The sequence below is a fragment of the Nothobranchius furzeri genome, chromosome 13 (genome assembly GCF_043380555.1).
Source record: "Nothobranchius furzeri strain GRZ-AD chromosome 13, NfurGRZ-RIMD1, whole genome shotgun sequence".
NCBI classification, from domain to species: domain Eukaryota; kingdom Metazoa; phylum Chordata; class Actinopteri; order Cyprinodontiformes; family Nothobranchiidae; genus Nothobranchius; species Nothobranchius furzeri.
Genome location: NC_091753.1, coordinates 54934745 through 54957482, shown reverse-complemented (window position 1 = coordinate 54957482; position 22738 = coordinate 54934745). Strand labels below are relative to the sequence as shown.

At 43.7% G+C, this 22738-nt stretch overlaps 2 protein-coding genes across 5 annotated transcripts in view; one reads left to right on the top strand and one right to left on the bottom strand.

Moving 5' to 3' along the window:
* The window catches only part of nek8 (NIMA-related kinase 8), a 10833-nt gene extending 2644 nt beyond the window's left edge, over positions 1 to 8189 (bottom strand). For 2 of the 4 annotated variants that reach the window (XM_015950956.3, XM_015950959.3), the window contains exons 1-13: positions 8084 to 8189; positions 6086 to 6291; positions 5701 to 5933; positions 5484 to 5615; positions 5137 to 5345; positions 2269 to 2348; positions 2013 to 2197; positions 1681 to 1828; positions 1177 to 1253; positions 981 to 1098; positions 751 to 901; positions 250 to 413; positions 1 to 135 (exon numbers count right to left, since the gene is read on the bottom strand). The exon at positions 1 to 135 is cut by the window's left edge and continues 18 nt beyond it. In XM_015950956.3, coding sequence (XP_015806442.1) covers positions 1 to 135; positions 250 to 413; positions 751 to 901; positions 981 to 1098; positions 1177 to 1253; positions 1681 to 1828; positions 2013 to 2197; positions 2269 to 2348; positions 5137 to 5345; positions 5484 to 5615; positions 5701 to 5933; positions 6086 to 6291; positions 8084 to 8130 — 1885 coding nt within the window. In that variant the 5' untranslated portion in view covers positions 8131 to 8189. The remainder of the gene's footprint in view (positions 136 to 249; positions 414 to 750; positions 902 to 980; positions 1099 to 1176; positions 1254 to 1680; positions 1829 to 2012; positions 2198 to 2268; positions 2349 to 5136; positions 5346 to 5483; positions 5616 to 5700; positions 5934 to 6085; positions 6292 to 8083) is intronic. The other 2 variants (XM_015950957.3, XM_015950958.3) reach the window with 2 other exon arrangements.
* A 5633-nt stretch (positions 8190 to 13822) lies between these two features.
* On the top strand, positions 13823 to 22624 carry tlcd1 (TLC domain containing 1). Its single transcript, XM_015950962.3, has 4 exons — positions 13823 to 14171; positions 15009 to 15091; positions 19286 to 19368; positions 22086 to 22624. The coding sequence occupies exons 1-4, from the start codon at positions 13966 to 13968 to the stop codon at positions 22488 to 22490; spliced, it is 777 nt and encodes a 258-aa protein (XP_015806448.1). The 5' UTR covers positions 13823 to 13965; the 3' UTR covers positions 22491 to 22624.
* Positions 22625 to 22738: the final 114 nt, after the last annotated feature.

Here is a 22738-nt window from a genome sequence, read left to right as displayed (position 1 = left end):
TGAAGGCATCGCCGCAGGCGGCCATGACGATGCCCTGCAGCTCGGGCACGCCGTACGGCACGCGGCTGCTCCGGCGCGAGCTGCAGCCCACCTGGCCGTGCTGGTTGCTGCCAAACGTAAAACACCGGCCGCCTTCTGGGTGTTTCAGTCACAGAAACAACAAACTGAGACGGGGTTTAGCTCTCTAGCCTTAAAGAGGAAATGTCATAAATCTGCTTCAAAAGATGTGATTTAATAAAAAATAACAACCTGTAACGGCAACAGAGTGGGCGGTGCCGATGTCGACGTAAACAATCCTCTCAGAGTCGAGCGGGGCGGACCGGACCGCCGTGTAAGAATAAACTTCTTCCACTTGACTCGGAGCGTTTGGCTCCTCTCCTGCTGAGATCTTATCCAGGCCAAGTTTGTTCACCCTGACGGTAAAAAAACCACAAAGAACCTGCATTTAACTAAATCTCATCCCACACCTCCCAAAACATTTCAACAAGCTGTCAGCCATCAGCTCCGAAGGCGTGAGCTGAACGTGGTGTTTTACGGCTTCCTGCTAGCTAACAGAGCTACATCCTTTCTGGAAGGAGGAGATTAGCGAGTCAGCGAGAACACATTCCTGAAGAACGCCGTCTCACGGGTTTGATGAGCGAAGCGGTTAAATGAAACCTTTAACTCTAAATCATAGTTTCATCACATTCGATGCAGCATCGGGGTCTTGTGTTTAAGTACTTCCCTCCTGCTGTTCAGCGGATTTATTACCTGTTGCTTCCACACGCCACGATGCTGCCCTGAGTGCTGATAATCATGGAGCAGTCGACGCCACACACCACCCTCTGGGCCTTAAACTCTGCAGGTAAACACACCTGCTGTGGACAGTTGTGGGTGTCCTGGGTGCTCAGCCCGAGGCGACCTGCCAGACAGCCAACAATCAGGCTGGGAGTCATAAATTAATGGTGCACAAACAAAAACAAGCGTTTTATTTGCTCTACCATTGTCTCCTCTTCCCCAAGCAAACACTTCTCTTTCATTGGTCACAGCGAGAACGTGGGAGGCTCCACAGGACACCTGAACCAACTCGTAGCCGAGGAGAGCCTCCACAATCTTGGGCTGCAGACAAACACAAAGAATTTTCCACGGATCGGCGGCAAAAACCTGCTTTATGCGTCTTTTCCGGGGAAGGCATACCTGTGTTACATCATTGAAGTTCCCGTGTCCCAGACAGCCATTGCTGCCACTTCCAAACGTCATAATGATGCCCCTGTCTGCAAGGTAATAATAGAAACAGGAGGTTTACAGGGCTATATGCTGATGAGGCCAGGTGTATTGCTGCACAGAGCAACAGAATGCCTCTAATCCCCAGGAAACGCTAATCTGTGTCACTGCGGTGAAAAGTGATGACAGAAGAGCAACTGAGCTGAGAGGAGGCGGGTTTAATCCCGCATGATCTGCTTTTCAACGCTGGACAGGCTGACCACAACCTCCTACACGGAGCCGAGTATCAGCACACCTGAAGGAAAACAGCCCTTCTAAACCACCAGACAGGCACACGAAGCTTTTCCTGCTGGATTTACTCCATTGGGAAAACGTCTGCAGTGTCCTCACGTCTTTGTGGGGACAGAAAGCAGAACGTAAACACTGATTTCCTTCAGCTGGAGTAAGTTGTTTATTAGGCGGGAACAGCTCACCGACCTGTCACACAGGTGGTAAAGAGGTCACCACAGGACACGGACTTGATGGTGACACCAGACTGTCCCTCGAGGAAGCGAGAGACAAAGAGTGGCTGCGTCTGCTCCGTCGCACCTGGAAGGCTGGACTCACCGCACACCACCGACGGAGCCTGGGTCCAGAAATGATAATAAACCCGGTTAAAGGAGCACAAATAATCATGATTTCAACTAGCCATATTCAGTTCTTTCTCAGGTATGTCATTAAATAACCAAAACAGGAACAAGCAGAGTAAGATTTTCCTGTTAAAGTTATTAGATCTCTAGGAATGAAAAGGTTCGAGCATTAAAGCAGACCTCCCACGTAATCAGCCGGCCTGACTTGGTGACTCCCATCTTCTGGGTGCGCCCCAGGGACACCAGCAGCACTTCGGTGTCGAGCATCTGCAGCCGTAGCGGTGCCGTGATGCCGCTTCCCCACGTGTAGACCGAGGAGAGCGGGAGGGAGTGCACCTTTCCTGCTCCTAAACCAACGGATCCATCTGTCCATGTTAACGCCACAATCAGAGAGCAACGGCTAAACCTTTGAGTCAAACGCTAATGCGTGTTTTACCTCTAGCCCTACTGACAGGAACCCTCCCTCCGGGTCGGCCTTGAGGGCCTGTTTGCACAGGAGACAGGAGCTTCTCAATCCTGGATGATACAAAAAGAAAAACATCTCAGTAACAAATAGAAGGTTTAAAACGGATGAAATATACAATTTTAGATACTCCCACCATGCTGTCAGAGAGGTGCTGATACTAATACTTTTGAAGCTTTCATGTTTTCTTATGCTTGAGCTAATAAATGGTAAGTCTGAAAGCTCTATCGTATTGCAAAGTGTCTGTTCTATATCTAACCAGGACTCGTCTAGTGGGTTATCTTGCATCCATCTTGGTATATATTGCAGCCTGTTGGCTAAGAAATTATGCTAAAAGTTGGGCAGATCCAGTCCTCCTCTGTCTTTGGTCTTCTGAAGCGTTTTCAAGCTAATTCGTGGAGGTTTATCCTGCCAAAGGAATTTAGTGATTGAGGAGTCCAGAGATTTAAACCAGTCAGCTGGTGGCTTGTTTGGGATCATCGAGAATAAGTAATTTATTCTGGGTAAGACCATCATTTTAATTGTAGCATCTCTCCCCATGAGTGATATCGGTAAGGATTTCCATCTTGCAAGATCGTCTTCCACTTTCTTTAAAAGTGGGATGTAGTTTAGCTTGGTTAGATCTGCTAACTTGGGAGAGACATTAATTCCCAGGTATGTGATATTCCCTGACTCCAATTGTGTATTAAGTAAATTGACAAAAGAGAAATTAATTGGTAGAACTGTGGATTTTAACCAGTTTATTGAGTAATCTGAAACTCTTGAGAAAGAGTTTATCAGTTCTATTGCTTGGGAGAGAGAGGATTGAGAATTCTGGAGAAAGAGTAAAACATCATCTGCATAAAGACTGATCTTATGTTCTATTTTCTTACACTTTATGCCTTTAATACCTGTTGTTTGCCTATTTGCTGCTGCTAGTGGTTCGATAAAGATAGCAAACAGTGAGGGGGAGAGTGGTGTAAAGTCCAGCAATGGTCAGTTTAGGTACAGCCTGACCTTTCAACATCTATTCAACATCTGGTCAGAAAGGAGACACAACACTGCACGTGTTCCCTTAAAATGAGCCCGCCTTCATACCAGCTGGGGCTCACAGACTCTGCAGCCCTGAAAGCTAAACAATAACTTTCTTTCCCAAGGTCCCATCTGGCTGCCTCCACAGAAGGAAGAACTCCAGCTCGAATCAGTTGCTAAATTCAACAATGATTTCCTAAATCAATATGAACTTCTTCCATGACTTATAATCTAGATAATCATTAAATAAACATTTGTTTATTCCTACTTATAATAATTATAGTATAATGAAATGCTTCATTAATCTGTGCTCACTGAAAGGATGTTATGTTTATGTTTATGTCTAGTAGAAACCTGCCATGTGGTCGACATGTTTCGACGACGAGGTCGAAACATGTTGACCTTAGCCTACTTATCGTGTGTGACTGTGCGTATGGATTCTATATGTGTGTGTGTGCGCGCACGTACGTTGTGTGCGTGTTGCTGCAGTGTAGAAAAAAAAGCTAATTGTGCCATGCAGATGTAAAGATCCAGAAGCAGATAAAACAGGGAAAGAAGGGAATTATAAAGGTTAAGAAAAGGAAAAAAGAAGAAAGAAAAGAAAAAGTGTTGTGGGTGTGAGGTGGTGAGGGAACAGGTGAACACATCTAAACACGGATCTAGCAGCTATAAATCCTGACATGTTCAAACCCAGTGAATGCTGTTAATAATAATAAAGTTGTACCTGATGTTTGTCTAATAAAGCCAGTCTGTTAATACTCGTTCTTTGAAGATCTTACTGTCCACAAACAGTTTACCTACGGAAATCACAGCCTGCTTCCCATCCTGGATGAACTTCTTCAAATATGATTACTTAAAGAGCAAGTCACCCCCAAATCAGCTTTTTTTGGATTAACTATAAATGCGTGTCTAATCGTGCTGCAGACACGTGTAGTCAATAGTTTTGTGCTTTAGTGCATTTTAGTTAAAATTTAAATTTTCTGCCTAAACTGTCAGTGTTGTGCCGTTGTCAGGTAAAAACTCTGCACTGCATTTGAATTTAAATCTGCCATCGCTTGGTTGCCATGGTTATGCCTCCAAGCAGGAAAACAGTGAGAAGTTAGCCTGTTTTCCACGTTTTATTCACTAGCGATTATATATTTGCACCCCACAACATAGCAACAATTTACCATGGTTGATTAATAGCCAATCACATGAATAATAGATTAAATGATGACGCAAGACTGTGCGCGCTGTTGAAGTAGCAAGAAACTCGTAACAAGGTCACCAACATGGCGGCCACTCTGGTGATGAGGACATAATCACAAACCCCATTAGTTGCTCATGTGAGTGTTAGCTTGTTGTTAGCGCTCGTTACAGCAGGCTGCAGCAGAGGTGGTTGCAATAGTTGTAATTCCACTTTCAACCAGTAGGACGGAGAAGCAGGACAAGGCTCTGTGTTACTTAAGACAGCAAGTCACCCCCAAATCAACTTTTTCTAGCTGATAAACCATATAAATGAGTGTCTAATTGTGCTATAAACACATACAGTCAATACTTTAGCACTTTAGTGCATTTTAGTTGAAATTTAAATATTCTGCCTAAAACTGTCAGTGTTGCGCTGTCGTCAGGTAAAAACTGCACTGCATTTGAATTTAAATCTGCCATCGCTATTGGCTAAGAGGTACCCTAGAACGTTAGCTGGTACCATATGATGTCACAATGTCGTTGTGAGCCTGTGTGCGTGTGTATTTGTTAGCGGCTCCGCCCTCTCGGCCTGCTAGGCAACAGCATGTGTTGCATTTTTCAAACAAGAATCTGGTAGGGGGTGACTTGCTCTTTAAATCAAACCTGCGCATCTTCACGCTGCCGATATCCGTGTAGAGGTTAAACAGAGGCCGGATGCAGATGGGTAAAGCCATGATCTCGTTGAGTTGAGGCCGTTTGGACGGATCCAGATTGAGCATGTTGAGAATGAGCTGCCGGAGTTCTGGGCTGTACCGGTCCGATATGGGAGCAAAGGTTCCGCTCATGATCTTCAGAACAAGGGCGGGGAGATTCTGGGGTAAAATTACAACAATATTAAAATTAAAGCACATTGTAGAACGTGTTTTATTAGAAAACGACTTTAGAAGCTAAAACAGTGTCAGAATTTAAAAATAAAAAGCTTATTTATCAAAAAGGAGAGTTTTAAGTACAGCAGCTTCAAAGGCTCTCTTGAGGCTCGCCAGCTCATACAGAACACAGCCCAGAGCCCAGATGTCACTCTTCTGGTTATACGGCTTCCCCTCACACAGCTCTGGGGAGATGTAGCACGGCGTCCCAACCACCTGCAGGGTGGAAGCAGCACCTGTTAACTCATGCTAATGAAACCGGGGCTTTTCTTTTGCGTGCAAAAGCAGAAACGAACATCACCGTGTACGCTTTGCTCTTGCTGACGAGGATTTTAGAGATGCCAAAGTCACCGATTTTGATGATCATCTGGTGTTTGTCAAGAAGAATATTCTGAGTCTTGAGGTCACGGTGCAAGATGAGTTTGTTGTGCACGTGATACAGAGCGAGCACGATCTGCACAAAGAAGTGAAGGATGGTGTCCTCATCTAGCAGGGAATTACGACGCTTCTGGATGTATTCAGCCAGAGTCCCACCTGCAAGAGGAAAACAGAATATGGATATAAAAATATTGATACCTGATAAAATCATGACAAAGGAGAAGTTATTATAATCTAATCCATGTCTAATCTGAGGATTGTGCATGGTTTTAGTCACTGAGACATGGAAACGTGAACTGTGAGCTAACCTGGAGCATACTCCACCACTATCATCAGAGACTTGTCTTCTAGGAAGTTTTCATAGTACTCTATGATATTTGGATGGTTGAGCAGTTTGAGCACATGGCACTCGTTTTGGGCAGACAGACGCTCATCTCGGGACATCTGCTCGACTGGAATCTCCTTCAGGATGACTAAGGCCCCATCGCTGCGCCGGCGGCACAAGTGAACAATCCTGATCGACCAGGAGAGAGAAGAAAAATGACACACGTGTTTTCTAGAGGAAAAAAACCCACTGAGATGATCTGTGACAGCTTGGATTTGGTGATGTAAACCTAAAGAGCACTGGGCTTGGCTGTCACGAGCACATGAGAACCAACAGAACCACGGAGAAACATGAATAAATTAGGTTTTCATACTTTAAAGGGTTAGTTTACTCGTTTATTCAACACATTTGCAGTGTTTTCTAGTGAAACTTAAAGCCTTATGAGTTATATAAAAAAAGGCTATGATGCTCCTGTTCTGAGATGCAGAAGTTTGCCGGTGCAGAGGAGGGCTGAAAACAGCTGGATTGCTCATTATTATTATTGATATGCAGACACCTCGCTTCTGATTGGCTAACAAAACACATTCAGCCATGTTGCAAAGCCACTATCACCGAGACACTCCTCGCTGCAAATAAATAAATAAATAAGCATTCCTGTGGGCTGGATGGGTGAGGCCATGGAAGTTCAGTGACAGTGTGACGTAGATCTGTCAGGATTTTCTAATCCTAGAGTTTCGCTGTCTATTTTAGGTCAGAAGCTAATGCAGGAGATAGGTGTAGGAGACTAGTTTCATGTTCTGGCTGCATGAAAAACTCAGAGTTTAAGGTAAAACCCAACCTAATTATAAATCCAAAAACTAAGTTTAAAGAGAAATTTAGAATTAAATAAAGATATGAATGGGCCAAAATGCAATCAGTTAAGATTAAAAATGAATATTAGGAAACACTTGAAAAAAAGACCAATACTCTATAATTAAATACAGAAATAAAACAAAAGGGTTTAAAATCTATAAAACAACAAAAACCAGTATAGAAACATGTAAACAAGTGAGTATTAAAAATGAAAAGCACATAGCCTTTTGCTAACAGTTTAGTTTGAAAGTTTAGTTTTAAAAGCAGGCTGAAACCAAATGATCTACGTCCTGAGTAAAGAAGGCTTTCAGACATATGCAGCTTATGGTACAAAATAAAATGTATTTTAATCTGAAGTTGGACTTTACAAGCAACCAATCTGAAGCTAAAACGGGAGACGTTTTTTTAGTTATCATTAGGAATCCCACTGCAGCACCCGGGATCCCTTTGCATCAGGGTTTTTTTTAATTTAACTTAATATTAAGTGCTCCTGATTTTTTAGATGCTTTGCAGATAATAAAAAGGACCTGAAGAAAACTGAAAAGGCTAAAAATCATCATAAAAACCTGAGTTTTATCAAGACTGAAAGGTAAAAGGTGATCAGGATTTAATGTCCTTCATATTTAGTCTTATTTAGCTCCATTAATTAGGTGAGAAAGTGAAAATTAATGTTGTAATTCCTAAAAATGTCTCCTAAAAGAGGCTTTAACAGAGAAAACCACCACTGTCTGAAAGCTAAACGTGTTTGTGCCCTTTTGTTTAAATCTTCCCTACAGGTAAAAACTTGTTGCGGTCTTATTCATCACTAAACATTAGCTGAAACCTTTCGGGAGAATTTATTTAAAGTTTCATCACGATAATCAAACACCGGATCCGCGGCCTGGCTTCTTTATTTCGGTAGTTTTGAGCCACAATAACGTTTTTAAAGTCAGCCTAGCGCTGTCATCGGGCTCCATCTTGGTTTGGGAGGTCTAGCTTCGTTCATTCCGTTACAAGTCACGAACTTGAAAACAAAAATACGTTTGACGGAGTTTTATCTTTACTAATAAACTCCTGACAGCAGCGAGTTTTCAAACGAACCAGAGCGTCCAACACAAAACAACCTCCAAGAGTTTAAAATCCAGTTTACCCAAAAGCTCCTCTCCCAACAACTTTGATTTTCTCATACTTCTCCATCGCTGCTGCGGTCAAACGGCTCCGCCGTTTCCAAGCAACCAAGTTTGGCGCTACGGTAAATAACGAGGGACAAAAGTGACGGAAAAGCGAGGAGGCGAAGAACATGTAAGCTAATTCTTAACGTTTACTTGAATTAAGACACGAATTTAACACAATGATTCAACCAGAAAGGTTGGATTATTAGTTTGAGCCTCTTTTTGAGTTTTGAGAAAGAAAAATGGTTTTATTTCTCAGTTTGACACAAATAAATAAAAAACTGAACCAGTTTTTCTGTTGCACCAGATTTTCAAAGTAAGGCAAGAAAAATACAAATAAAATCTGATTTGAGTGAAAAATTCCCTTTTGTAAGAAAATCATTCATTTGTTGTAAGGATATCTCTTTCTTCGTTGCAGTTTTAAACGTAAGACCCAAACACAGCAAAGTGGGGACAACTTTAAAGGCTTGATTACGTTACTTTAAATAAGTAAACTTAATTTTGTGCAGCCAGTACAACAGCACTGATTAATATAGTTCACTAAATTTCCCAGGTCAGGCCTGTTTCAGCTTTCCTGTTATGTGAAATGTGCAAATAGACAGTTGTGTGGACTGTGAGTAGGGATTATTGAAGCGTCTCAAGCCTTCACTTCAGATGCTGCAGTACTTCCTCCAGCTACCTGGTGATTACGAAGCACCTTCCCGTTGTCTGCGATAAGCAGGAAGGGGTCTGCATGACTACTGTTTCCCCTTTCTGCCATGATGGGATGATAAATGCTTTGTGCTGCAACAAAGTCAGCTCTGTGCGGTGAAGTTCATACTTCCACTATCATCATCAATCTGAAATAATGATATATCACCAGAAGCAGTCAGCTTCGTGTAATTGAACCTTTTTTTCACTTTTTTAAAGTAAAGATGGATGGGAGTTGAGTTGGTGGCTGGTTTGACAAACAATGATTTGCTCTTTCTCAGGGATATAATATCATAATTGAAGCAGCGCTTCAGGGAGCCTCGAGGTCTGCATGACACTTTTCAGACCAGCTTAGTGACATATTTAGCCCTCAGTCACCAACATACCTGTCTCACTCACAGAGTCCATGAATGCACTGAGTGACAGCGAAACTGATGCTAATCTGCAGAAATGAACCAGCACGTGTCTTTTTAATCTCTGCAGAATATTTTTGTGACAAATGACACAAAGTCGCTGGCGAAACTCATTTTACGCGTAAGAATAAAGCTTTCATCATCAGAAAAGGCGTGTAGAACAGCGGCTTGAACCAATAGTGAAGGAATGATGTGCATTATGGGAAAATTCATAGTTGTCATTAAAAAGTACATGCCATCATATCAGCAGATAAACCATATGGGTTAAAACCAATTTATAAAGGGGTTAAAAGCTTAGTTAAGGAGCAAGTCACCCCCAAATCAACTTTGTTTTCTGATAAACTATATAAATGCGTGTCTAATCGTGCTGCAGACACGTGTAGTCAATAGTTTTGCACTTTAGTGCATTTTAGTAAAAGTTTTAATTTTCTGCCTAAAACTGGCAGTGTTGTGCCGTTGTCAGGTAAAAACTCTGCACTGCATTTGAATTTAAATCTGCCATCGCTATTGGCTAAGAGGTACCCTAGAACGTCAGCTGGTACCATATGATGTCACAATGTTATTGTGAGCCTGTGTGTGTGTGTGTGTGTGTGTGTGTGTGTGTGTGTGTGTGTGTGTGTGTGTGTGTGTGTGTGTGTGTGTGAGTGTGTGTGTGTGTGTGTGTGTGTGTGTGTGTGTGTGTGTGTGTGTGTGTGTGTGTGTGTGTGTGTGTGTGTGTGTGGCTCCGCCCTCTTGGTCTGCTAGGCAACAGCATTTGTCAAACAGGAAGTGGGAGTTGAGTAAGAATCTGGTAGGGGGTGACTTGCTCTTTAAAGGGCTTTTAATTATTTTATGTGTGTTTGTGTTGTTTACAGCTTCTGTTGTGAAAACTGAAAATAGATGGTGTCTTACATGATAAGATACTGCCCACAATTTATGATTTATTTTTATTTATTTATCTAAGCATTAAGGGTTCATGTCTGACACACTGGGACACCGCTGACCATGGTATTCTGTTAGCTAGGCTGGAGAATGAAACTGGTGTAACGCAATAGGCCATTTATGGCTATGATCATATCTCACTAAGAGAAGGCAAAAGGTTCCCTTTAACAACTGTTTATCAGAACCACGGATGGTATGGTATGGAGCCCCCCAAGGGTCTGTTCTGGGGCCACTGCTGTTCTCCATTTATCTAACCCCACTCAGCCGTCTCCTGCATTATTTTGGGGTTTCTTTTTCCCTGTTACGCCGATGACTTACAGTTGTATATCCCGATTCTAGGAGAAAATGGCACAGATGTTGCCAACGTGTTAAAGTGTCTTACGTGTCTTGTAAGACACTGGCTGTCAGATAACTTTTAAGAGTGAAACAAAGAGAAGTCCTTTTTCAGAATGTCTCGTTATGGTTCAGAGCTTCATGGGTATTTAAAAATCATGACTGAGATAAACAGAAAAGGCAACAACATGGCTGAGCTCAGAGCTTTTTTACGTTTAACCTGTGAATAGTTATGAGGATATTGAAGACGAGAAAAGACGTACACCTTCAACACATTACAGGAAAAACTGCCAGGCTGTTTCGCAACATGCATATCTAGTTTTCCTATGACTTTATTGCCGTTGCCAGTAAACACAAGGAAGTGTTTTCAATTAGTCACGACATTTTTTTAATTTTGTACTCTCTCGATAATGCTTGTTGGTGTGTTTGGTTAGACGACTTCAGCTGGAAACCAAGCATCTATTGGTTTTCTGTTTCTGAGCAGAGCCTTCACAGCTCAGCAACCCTCAGGGGAAACAAAAACCACCCAGAGATCAATAAAACCCGGCTACAAGCCACACCATTCCCGTTTTAAACAGATTACATAAAACACCTCCAAAGGCCTTTCACCTTTTGCACCTGCTGCTCCCTTTAAAAAAAATCTACACTATGTTGAATTACAGGTTTCTGATGTTTTAACAAAACAAAGGAGAGAAAGTCTCTCATCATCTGTCACCACAGCAGAAATAACCATGAAACAGAGGCTCCAGCCTTGAGTTTCACGCTCAAAGCAGGGTGTTGTGTTCCACAGAGCCTCTAGATGGGCGCAAATGGCACTCCTTGTCTCACTGCATGCATGAAATGTCAGACGTATAAAAATGCTATGAGGTCTGTAAGTTCAACTGTGGTTTTTGCATCATGTTACAAGAAGTCAATGGGAAACACTAAACCACAAGGAATTTTCTAGCAGACCTTTTCCAGAATGGATCTTATTGTTTGTAAAGTGCGCCCTCTGGTGGCGTAACGTGGAACTTATGCTGTTCACTCCTCTGGTGAGGCTCCGCTGCCCTCTCATGGTGGGATGAAGAGGGATTCGGAAAATTCATTAAGATTTGTTTTTGTTGTTTTGCAAAAGACATTTATGATGATGTGAAAAGTAATAAATAATAGAGTTTAGGGGAGCCGTGAGGCTAAAGAAGGTGCAACTCGCTCACACTTTCCACAGAGAGGTGCTGAGGTCCACTAGGGATTTAGTTGGGTGGTTCGAGGAGCTCCTCAATCCCACCGAAACATATTCCTAGGAAGGAACCAGAGGTGTGGGATTCAAGGATGGATCCATCCTTGGAGCAGCAGCTGCTGAGGTGGTTAAACTTCTAAAGAAGAGCTCTGGGGTTGATAAGGTTCATGGACATCTCAAGGGCTGCCTTGGTTGACCCGGTTCTGCGGCGTTGTATGGACATCGGGGTGGTGCCTGTAGAGTGAACCAGAGGATGTGTTTCAGGTTTCAACTACATGAGATCTACTCCAACGTTGCGGGGAGGGTCAACTGGATCTTGGGTAGGGTTGAGGAGAAGAAACATGGTTTTCATCCTGGAGGTGTGACCAGCTCTTTACTCTTAGGGGACTACAGGGGACATGGTCGCTCAAGTCCACACGTGTTTGCAGATGTGATCGTGTCCCTAAACCTGTAGGGACCGTCAGGAAACATGGACATCGCTCTGGACTCCAGCAGAGCCGCCCTAAGTCAGCTAACTCATAGGGTGAGAAGCTCAGACACCCAGGAGGGACTCAGCGTAGAGCCGCTGCCCCCCCAGGTTGCGAAGAGACAGCTGAGGGGGTTCTAGCATTTGGATGCTCCCTGGACACCTCCCAGCGGAGGTGTTTCTTGGGTGCCCGGTCAGCAGGAACCTCCCAGGTTGACCCAGGACATATTGAACGGCAGGCTGGCCAGGGAATGCCCCACCAGAAGGTCAATGTGCTTCAACATCACTTTCCAGAAAAATCCCGTTCATGATTTATATTCCAGTAGAAGACATGGCAACTCCGTCTGCTCTCTCATTAGCAAAAGTCTTAAGAATTACACAAATCATTCACAAGTTCTCCTGATCACTGATGTTGTTACGTGCCACAGAGGACCAGAAGATTTAGGCCTGGAATAAATAAATAAAAATCTTAACCCTCTGGAGGCAGGGGTTGCAGATTTGCAACGTTAAAACCTACCTACCTGGTTACTCCACACATGTGTTTCATGAGCATTTTAAACTCAGAAGTACCGCTGAAGGCTAGTTGTTCGTCCTTTTATCAAAACTTATTTTGAGCCTGAGAGGGTTGAGACAGAAACCTGAACGTTTAAGTATTTTGCCCTCTGGTGGAGAGTCAGAGAATTGCAAATTTTACTTATTTTCATTATAATTTGTTTACATAGTTAAACCTAATAAATAAAACATATAACTCGTGAGTGATTGATATAGCCAACAGTTATTATTATTACTGGTATTATTATTATTACAGGTTTTAAACAGTTGAGGACAAATTGAACGTCACATCATGAAATAACCACACGTCACAGTCGGCTAACAGATTTAATGGACGTGTCAAAGTTCAAGTTCTCAGGGTGAGAGTTTACACATGAAGTGAAGAAAGGTTTCTGGGAGTCAAAAGGTCATGAAACTCAAAAAAAGGTGATTTGACCCTTTGACCCAGTCATCAACCATCTTTAAGTGTGAGCATGTTGTTGAACTTCGGTTTTTTTAGACGCATGTTCTCTCTTTTAACTCAGGAAAAATTAATCTGACAATTACATCAAACGCACCTAGAACATGTTATTGTTATTTATTCCAATGAGCGGTTTCTGTTATTTGCGCGACTTGCTGCCTAAACCTGCCCGTAGGCACATCTTCCCTCTGAGATTTGGGTAAACTGTTGAAAATGTGAACTGAATCTGATCAGAGGAGAATAGGAAAAACAACGTTTCACTATTTTTGACGCAGCGATTTGGCTTTTTACGCACAGTGCGCCACATGCGCACATGCCTCAGGGTAATCCAGGAGCTCCCGTGTGGCTGTTTGGTTTATTTCCACAAGCCCTCGTCCCAAAACCACATTTTTTGCGCCGCAGCTTTGGGATTTAAATCCGGGCATAACGTGATCTTGGTTTCTGCCCCTCCTTGTTTCTGTGAGCCAAGGGAGCAGCCACGACACCACCCCCCTCCGCCACTCCTCCGTCATTCCGCACAGACGGACTGCGAGCTGAGAGCCGCACACTCCGTCGCTCTGGAATGATCCGACGAGGGAACCCCCTCCCAGACCCACTCTGCGGACGGAGAACGTGAGGAGAACAAAGGGAACATCCGCTCAGCGGAGGTTTGGAGCCGGCACAGACAACGATCCCATCACCGCAGCCAGCCGCAAACATCCGTCCATCACCGGGCCGAGGACTGGCTGACAGGGGCGTAGGAAGAGGGGGGAAAGGACAAGGAGGGATTGTGATCCGTGCTCACAAGGACCAGGGGCGTTGAGGAGAGGATGGAGGCTCTGATTTCAGAGCTGAAGAGCCACCCAGGCCCTTCGGTCCTGGTTTGTTCTCTGCTCTTCAGGGTGGTCCACCGGCTGCTGCAGAGGCTGCCCGTACCCAAGGTGGTGAAGCAGGATGACTTCCGCTCCTGGAAGTGGAGGAACCTCTCAGTGTCCATGGTGCACTCCCTGCTGACCGGGACCTGGGCCGTGAGCTGGTGAGTGTCCATCCAGAGGCAAACATCTGCCCAGCCGGGCCTCCATGCACAGTGGGGAGGCATTGTCTATTCAGGTCCACATGATGTGTGTGTGTGTGTGTGTGTGTGTGTGTGTGTGTGTGTGTGTGTGTGTGTGTGTGTGTGTGTGTGTGTGTGTGTGTGTGGCTGTAACAGTCAGTGGCAGCCAGGAGAGGAAGGGCATGCTCAGACTGAGACAGGGACGGGGGAGACAATGGCATCCGAAAGTGGGGAGGGTAAATACGATGGTAAATACCAACGCAGAGCGAGAGAGGGCTGCTTTTCCTGTTAAATACGTTCATCAGCTCGTTTGTTTTTTATCCTCAGACAGAATCTTGGTTCGCTGTCAGATTCATCAACTGGAAAAACCAGCTGGCTGACAGTGAAAGCACGTACAAACAGCTTTTCTGGGGTGGGACCGCGCTGCTAACGACTCATGATTGTGACATTAAACGCTGACAGGAGGATCAAAGATTTAAGCTGGCTGCAAGTTCAAGTCACTACTAGTCGTATGAGTCAGATGTGTGATGTGTGAGCAGGGTTCAGAGCTTCGAGCTAAGGGAAAACGGTTAACGGGTCAGAGGAAGTTGTCATATTCATTCATTTAGTGACTGATTTCATCACGGTCTGTTTACAAAAGGAGGTTGAAGTTACAAACCATAAATGTAAAAGGGAGTAAAAAAAGATAAATAATAGCAGGCATTCTTCATTCAGGGGGTTTAAAAGGCAAATAGCAGCTGATGTTTCTGCTTAGTCAGCCTTTCTGTCTGAGTGAAGGGATGACAGACTCATCCTTTCATAACGTGTGTTCCTCTGCAGCGTGGTGATCTGGCCTGAGACGCTGAGAAACATCCACTCCTATCACACCCCTCTGTCCTACCTGCTCGTCTGTGTCTCCACAGGTCAGTGAACGCATCGTCGGGGTGATCAGTGAAGTTCTGGAGAGGGTTTGAGTGTTTCACAGCTTTCAAAAATCTGAATATTCAGTTCTTCTGTGAAAAGGGGGTGGGATGGGGGTGGGGGGACTAAAAGATGGGGTGGGACACTCGTTTAATCAATACCTTTGCACTCGTCTTAAGGACGAGTAATAAATGCCTCATCAGAGGAGAGGTTCAGGTTCAGACAGCAGGTTTGGAGTCTTATTTCCTGATGGCTCTTGGAGTACAGATGCTTTTTTCCTCCTCTCCTCCCTATCTTATCCCAAGGCTCTTTGTCTCTGGGTGTACGGCACTTTTGCATTTTTTCTGGAAACTGAAATTACTAAAATGGATCTGGTCAGTTGGTCTCTCAACGCGATTGACAAACATTTTTCAACGATGAGAACGGTAGAAAGGGGCTCCTGGATGCCCCTCTGGGACAGATCCAGTTGGGCATATCATGGCCTCCTGGAAACAGTGGAACCTGGTCTGCCTCTCCCAACTGTCTGTAGAGGATTCTGAAGACGTCTGGATATTCGTGGTGTTGGTGTCAGGTGTCCTGCTCTTTGGCCTAGGAGGTTACCTGGCATACCGGAAAATGAATGAGCTGTCGAGGAATATTGGCTCAATCCCGGAGCTCAGGGATGGATTACACCGCTCTGTGAACACACAAACTCATATAATTGTCGAGATGAGTCGTAAGCTTGGAACTTTGGCTGAGATTCAGACTCTGGCACAGAAGGTGGATTCCATCAAGGAGCGAGTGGACAGATCAGCACGGATTGGGATTGATTAATTACGCCATTATTGGATTGAGAGGGGTTGAGGACCAACAGAACTTTAAGACAGAGAGGAAATTATCTCTGTCTGGCCCCAAAACAAGTTCTTATCTGAATCTGGTGCCCTTGAGCCTGTGAGGCTGAAGCGATTACTCCCCCCTCAGAAGAAATGTGGAATGCTGCCGTCGCCATTGCAACTCTGTCTCCCTATCCCAGCCTGGGCGGGACTGTGACCGAAGGCCGTTGAATCACTCCAGGAGTTACTGCGCTCTCTAAAACCCAACAACCTCCTCCCCCTGTCCAAACGGAGGTGACGAGCGCTGCTTATTGTGGCTGCCGCTGCTGACGTGTGGACAGTCCCTAACCCTACCGCCCCACCTAGTGGACACTTATGTTGTGTAATGTCTGAAGTCTGTTGCATTTCTGTCTGAGGTGTTTTTTGCATAGCAAAGCTACCCTCCCTGTGGCGGGTAACTCTGAAGTGCCTCTTTTTCCTCCACCTGAACCAATCCTCATGTAAACCCTCTGATCTCTATTAAGGTAGCGAGACTCGGGTGGCAAATGATCACAGTCACCAATTCTTGTCATGTGTTTTTGCCCATGTATGTCTGATCTCAGAATTGTGTGTACTGAAACTCTAATTTCCCTCTGGGATTAATAAAGTATCTTTTAATTGAATTTCGTCTGATTGGCTAACAGCAGCGCAACTCTACCACTGACTCTGTTTAACTGTTAACTCAAGCCTGGAGGAGTTCTGCTGTGTAGTGGGGTAGATCATGCTAACAGTTAGCTTCTACTAGCTGATACGTTCTCTGCTGTTTCCTGTACGCTAAACCAACAACAGCCTTCCCCATTGTGAATCAAGATGGGTGAGTCCATGAATGTTAAGTGACACAGACCTGTCAGGCTTTTCTAATCTTAGAGCAGCGGTACTCGGTAAGCGGCCCGCTGGCCCCCTCTATGTGGCCCTCGAACCCCGCGTGCTGTTTCACCGTTTATTTCAGCTAATTCAGGAGATAGGAGTAGGAGACCATTTATGTTCAGCCTGCATGAAAAACTCAGTGGCCCATTGTAAATGGTAAATGGCCTGCAATTGTATAGCACCCTCTAAAGCTTGGTTTATGCTTGACGCATTCACTTTCCGCGCGGTGATGCGGCTCGCGGCTGGAACGCGCTTCACAACTTGCAGCGTTTATGGTTTGTGTGGCTCGTCTCTGCGGTGAGCCAATATTCTCCCAAACTGTAGGGGGCAGCATGGAGCTCTACGGCATGCATCCAACACTACACCATAGTAGAAGTAGAAATCACTGTTTACAACATGGTATTTCAGCATTTTTAACAGCGTTCTCGTCTTTTCCGACAGTGCGAGCTATTTCTCTCCAAGAATTATTAACAACATGTTGATCACGGTGATCTCTGAGAGCTGAATCATACAAATGTCTGTATTTACGAACCTCTGCCGTGCCGGTCCGCCATGTTTTTCCGCGTCCGACCGTCCGCGTGGTTAGAAAATTTCCGAGGTGCGCGTTGCGGAAATCTCGGGCCGTGCGGAGACGCGGTGGAGGGGCGTGGTTGTTAAAATGACGCAAAATGATGCAACTTTTCCGCGCGGAGCCGTGCGGACCTCGCGGACGCGTCAAGCATAAACCAACCTTTAGAGTTCTACAACCCCCCCCCCCCCCCCACACACACACACACACACACCTGATTATTCTTAGAATGATCCGAAGGGCATCTCCTCTTCAACCCCAAAGCCACCAAAAACAATCTCTCTGATTCTCTTTGGTCTGGTTTTGTGTTCGTCTTTTTTTCATGTTGCCACGAGAATGCAGGTCAGCGGAGGTCACCTCTAACAGTTGCTAGTGGCTCCGCTGAGGCCGACCACGCCAGGAACTAGAAGTTTTGTATGCTGACAGGCGTCCAGACGCACAGACAGGTTGTCCGTCAGGAGAACGCCTCCCTCTGAACTGGGCTGACATGATTTAATAACCACATGAAAACTGCTCAGTCTGCATTTCTCAGACATCATGACGGGGAAGGCTTTTGATATTCTAGTGTCTCGGTTCCGCACGGTGAAGCCAGATGCTTGAATTTTCTTGTTTTTAGGCCTTCATAGAAAAGTGTATATTTCACCTGTTAGCTACTTATTTTCTTACTAATTGTAATAAACATTGAAACCCAGTTTGTAGGAGTGAAGAACAGATTTAACACTTTGTTTTACTTCACAGGAGCATCGGTGGTTTCCTGTTCAGTCTGTAGTCACACCTCGTCGTTTTACAATTCGGGTTAAACCAGTTAAAACTGTTATAGCGTGATCTGCTCCGTTTCCCTATGACAGGATTTACCTTTCATTCAATTCAATTCAATTCAAAAATACTTTATTAATCCCAGAGGGAAATTGATTGCTGTATTAGCTCAGAATTATAATAACAATGAAGTCATCAAAGAGTTGTTGTATATTACAATGGCTGTTGGCAGGAAGGATCTCCAGTAGCGGTCAGTGTTGCAGCCAAACTGAAGAAGCCTCTGACTGAAGACACTCTTCCGTTGTCGGACAGTCTTGTGAAGAGAATGCTCAGGGTTGTCCATCATTTTCTTGATTCTCTGGAGAATCCTTCTTTGCATTATCTCCTCCAGCGGTTCCGAAACTGCCAAAACTCTGGCTGAGTCCTTGAAAGGGCTTGGAGTTCCTCCATCTTGTTGGCCAGTGATCTCACATTGCCCATTATGATCGATGGAAGAGATGGTTTGAATTTCCTCTTTCTCTGTCTCCGTTTTGCTCCCGCTTGTCACCCACGGTTCTTGCGTTTTAGCTCATTTGGGATTTGTGGCTTCATTTGAGGTATTATTTCAGCCTTTCCGATGTTAATAAGCTGCTCCCGATTGTAAACCAGCTTGTTGCCATGGTTACGCATCATAACAAATGCTCAAAAAGTGTAAAAAGCTAAAAAAATAGCAGTAAAAATCCTCCAAGCTTCACAGCACCAGAAACAGAAAAGTAAAGTGTCCACAAAAATACAGTTTTTCTTGAGGAACTAGAAGAAAAAATGCCCAAGAAAAGGCAAAACTTACAGTCAACAGAGCTACTCCAACATGCAGCCACCCAGAGCAGCGCAGTTCCGGAAAAAAAAAGCCCGCTTACGCCAGAAAATGTGTTAAATCTGATTTATCACAGCCCGTTACAGCCGGTGTGTCACATCAAATGTGCATTTATGCATACATTATTATTATTATTATTATTATTATTGTACAAAGTTATATTTTTATTATGAGAGCGATGCATTCATAAGATCATCTTTAGTAGTTTTTACGTCATACCCTGACTAAATAATGAACGTATTAAGCAGCTGATCGAGTATCAGAAGCAAACTTCTAATAATATAAAATGTTTTCTTCTCAGGATATTTTGTGCAGGATGCAGGTGACATCATCTTGACGGGGCACGCTAGAGGGTCATGGGAATTCCTACTCCATCATGCGATGGTAAGACTGCATTTTTAGTTTATACTACACAAAAGGGTACATAAGGTACAGTTTATTCCTATGAGGAGCCTGAAATATGCATGGCATGGGCTCGTCATGGGGGTCACCTGTTGTTGTTATTTATTCTTACATACACTGCTGCAGCTTGAAAAGAAACATGTAACCATACATCTAATCAACCAGCTCGGTTTGGCGGAGACGTGCGGTTATTTTTATTGGCGTTTAGAGTTTCCATGGCGATGTGATTTTCAAAAAGACCCACCAAATAACACCTCATGAGAAAATAATGTACAGTCTTGCATCACTACGCTTTAACCTGGAAACAGAATTGAAAGTTTAAGTGGTCACAAGAAGAGATGTTCGATATTATCTGTCTACTATTAATATTGGCCTTTATCGGCATTAAAATTTAATATCAGGAAAATATAGGTATCGGTTTTCGCTCTTTTAATGACACATTTTTTACATTTTATGCCTCAAACTCTTCAGCTACTTCTCCTCTCTCTTTAAATGTCAAAACATAACAGATCTGAGGTAAAGTTTTCCAGATATTTTAGTTATTTGGTACAACTTGTGAAGTACAAATTTTCTCTGTGTAGTGAACGTGGACTGTCCTCAGAGCACATATCTATGGGTAGCTAGCCAGCTAACAAACGACTTAAAGAGCAAGTCACTCCCTACCAAAGTCTTGCTCCACTCCCACTTCTTGTTTGAAAAATGCAACAAATGCTGTTGCCTAGCAGACTGAGAGGGCGGAGCCACTAACAAATATACACACACACAGGCTCACAATGACATTGTGACATCATATGATACCAGCTAACGTTCTAGGTCACCTCTTAGCCAATAGCGATGGCAGATTTAAATTCAAATGCAGTGCAGAGTTTTTACCTGACAACGGCACAAAACTGACAGTTTTAGGCAGAAAATTTAAATTTTAACTAAAATGCACTTTAGGCACTATTGACTACATGTGTCTGCAGCACGATTAGACACACATTTATTTAGTTTATCAGGAAAAACTTGCTCTTTAAAAAAACAAGAATCTTTATATTTTATCACTATAATTTACAGAAAATAAACAAACATATAAGTAGTACACACATCTTAGCATCACACTTGGGGAGAATAAGGTTCAGCTGCTGTTGGAGACAAAAATAAATATGCCACATTTTCTGTTACTAACTTAAATTGAAGTAGTTGTCATTTAGCATAGATAATATTTAAAGTTTAAGCATGATAGGAATATGTGATGTTAGTAACCTAAAAAGATTTAGTTTTCTTTTTATGAGAAGGGGACCCTGTATATATCGCTATCGATTTGTATTGGTATCGGATATTAAGAGTCAGCGGTATTGGTATATTGTAAACAAGCCAATATCAAGCATCCCTACAAGTGACTGGGTTTAACATAAAAAAGTAGCTATTTGAAAACTTCTGCAGAAATAAGAGTCAAACTGGCAGAAATGCGACCAAATTTCCTACGTTTTGATGAATCATTCGTGGATGTAATCCAAAATTTGGAGCTGTGGGAACAGTTTGATTGCATTTATTTTGTGACTTATTTTTTTACAGCCGAGCATTCAAGGTCACATGACCTGCCAGAGTGAGAGCAATGTTGTCAGGTTTTGGAGGGATGTTAGAACCCAAAGTGCAGAAACCCAGGATGACATGAGGCAGGAGATGATGTAAAGTAAAATCCTTTAATTTTGAAGGATGAAACGAAGAATAAATCCAGGGGCAGGGAGCCAAAGTCCAAAAATGTCCAAAATCCAAAATAATCTAGAGATCCAACGAGACTCGGGAAACACTAGAGACTAGAAACGAGAGACTGACAGGATTACCACAAACAACAACAATGGACCGACAAGACACAGAGACAAGACAGGGCTTAAATACACTGGGGCATAATGGAAAGGCAGAAGAGCTGCAGGTGTGTGGAGTGTGGGGGGAGGACCAGGTGAAAGCAATGACTAATCAGGGAAGAAACTAACATGACCTAAGAATGAACCTAAAAACAGAAAAGCACCCATATAACCAAAATTCTAAAGGGAAGGAGAACTACAAAAACTGGTGGGACAAAACATATTAAAGAGACTAATAAAAATGAAAAGCTGAAACTATAAACACTGCAGAGGATGACTGGCTGCAGAGGGGTGACTGGAGAAGACTAAAGGAACACAGGAGACACATAAATGAGATGCAGACAAAGGACACATGAGGGCGCTATGAAACACAAAAGGAGAACCTGGAGTGGGAACTGGAGGGGCTGGGGAACAAAGGGACACAGAACATGACAAATGTCAGCTTTAAAAACAAACAACCTCAAACAAGAGGCTCTTCTTTCCACATCCTCAGGGTCACATATATGAATTATGTATCGACGCGTAGGAACTCTTACCTTTCAGCCAGCGTTAATTGTTCTGTCAGATTGTGTCCCAGATTGCACCCTAATTATGTCCCATTGACTTTCATATCTATTCAGAGTGCCTTTCTCTCTGTGAAAACTGTAAAACACTCAGATGTTAAAATCATCAAAACTGACATAAAACAAGTTGACACGTAAAACTTCGCATGATTGTCCATCAAACCCTCTCGGGATCTCAGTTCAACGTTATTTTGGACATTTTGTTTTTGCACAGCGAAGAGTCTTATTGAGGCTTTCTGTTTCCTAAATAAAAATAAAATCAAACCCAATTTTCCATTTTCGTCCTCAGGTGATCTGGTGTTTCCTCTACGCCCTCTACACGCAGCTGTACATCGCCGGTGGTGTGATCGCCCTCTTCGTGGAGGTCAACAGCATCACCCTCCACCTGAGGCTGATGCTGAAGCTGGCGGGTGCCCAGGCCTCCCCCACATACCGCCTCAACAAGCTCATCAACCTCTTCACCTACATCACGTTCCGCCTGAGCACCCAGTTCTACCTCACCTGGTACATCATCCATAACCTCCCCATTCTGGAACAGGGTGGATACTTTCTCGTTACCATAATGGTGATGAACATCATGATCCTGATTTATTTCTACCGTTTGCTCCGCGCTGACTTCCTGCCACGGAGTAAACACTACGTGGGGCAAAACGGCACGCACAACAACAATTCAAAGAAATTTCTGAATGACTGACCGGGAAAAGTTTACTGGACCGTTTCTATTAGGTGGAAGTTTGTATTTTTGTTAGTATTATTCCTAACGACAGATCCCCTCACGTGACTCACTGCCAAAGAACAAACTCCAGGTGGAACAACACGCGGCCGTTTTCAGGTGCTGCTCTCAACAAAACGAAAACGTTTCAAATTTGCACTGAAAATGATCAACCTTACCTCTTGGTCGGGAAGATGAAAATATTTTACAACCGTTGCAGTGACACTGCT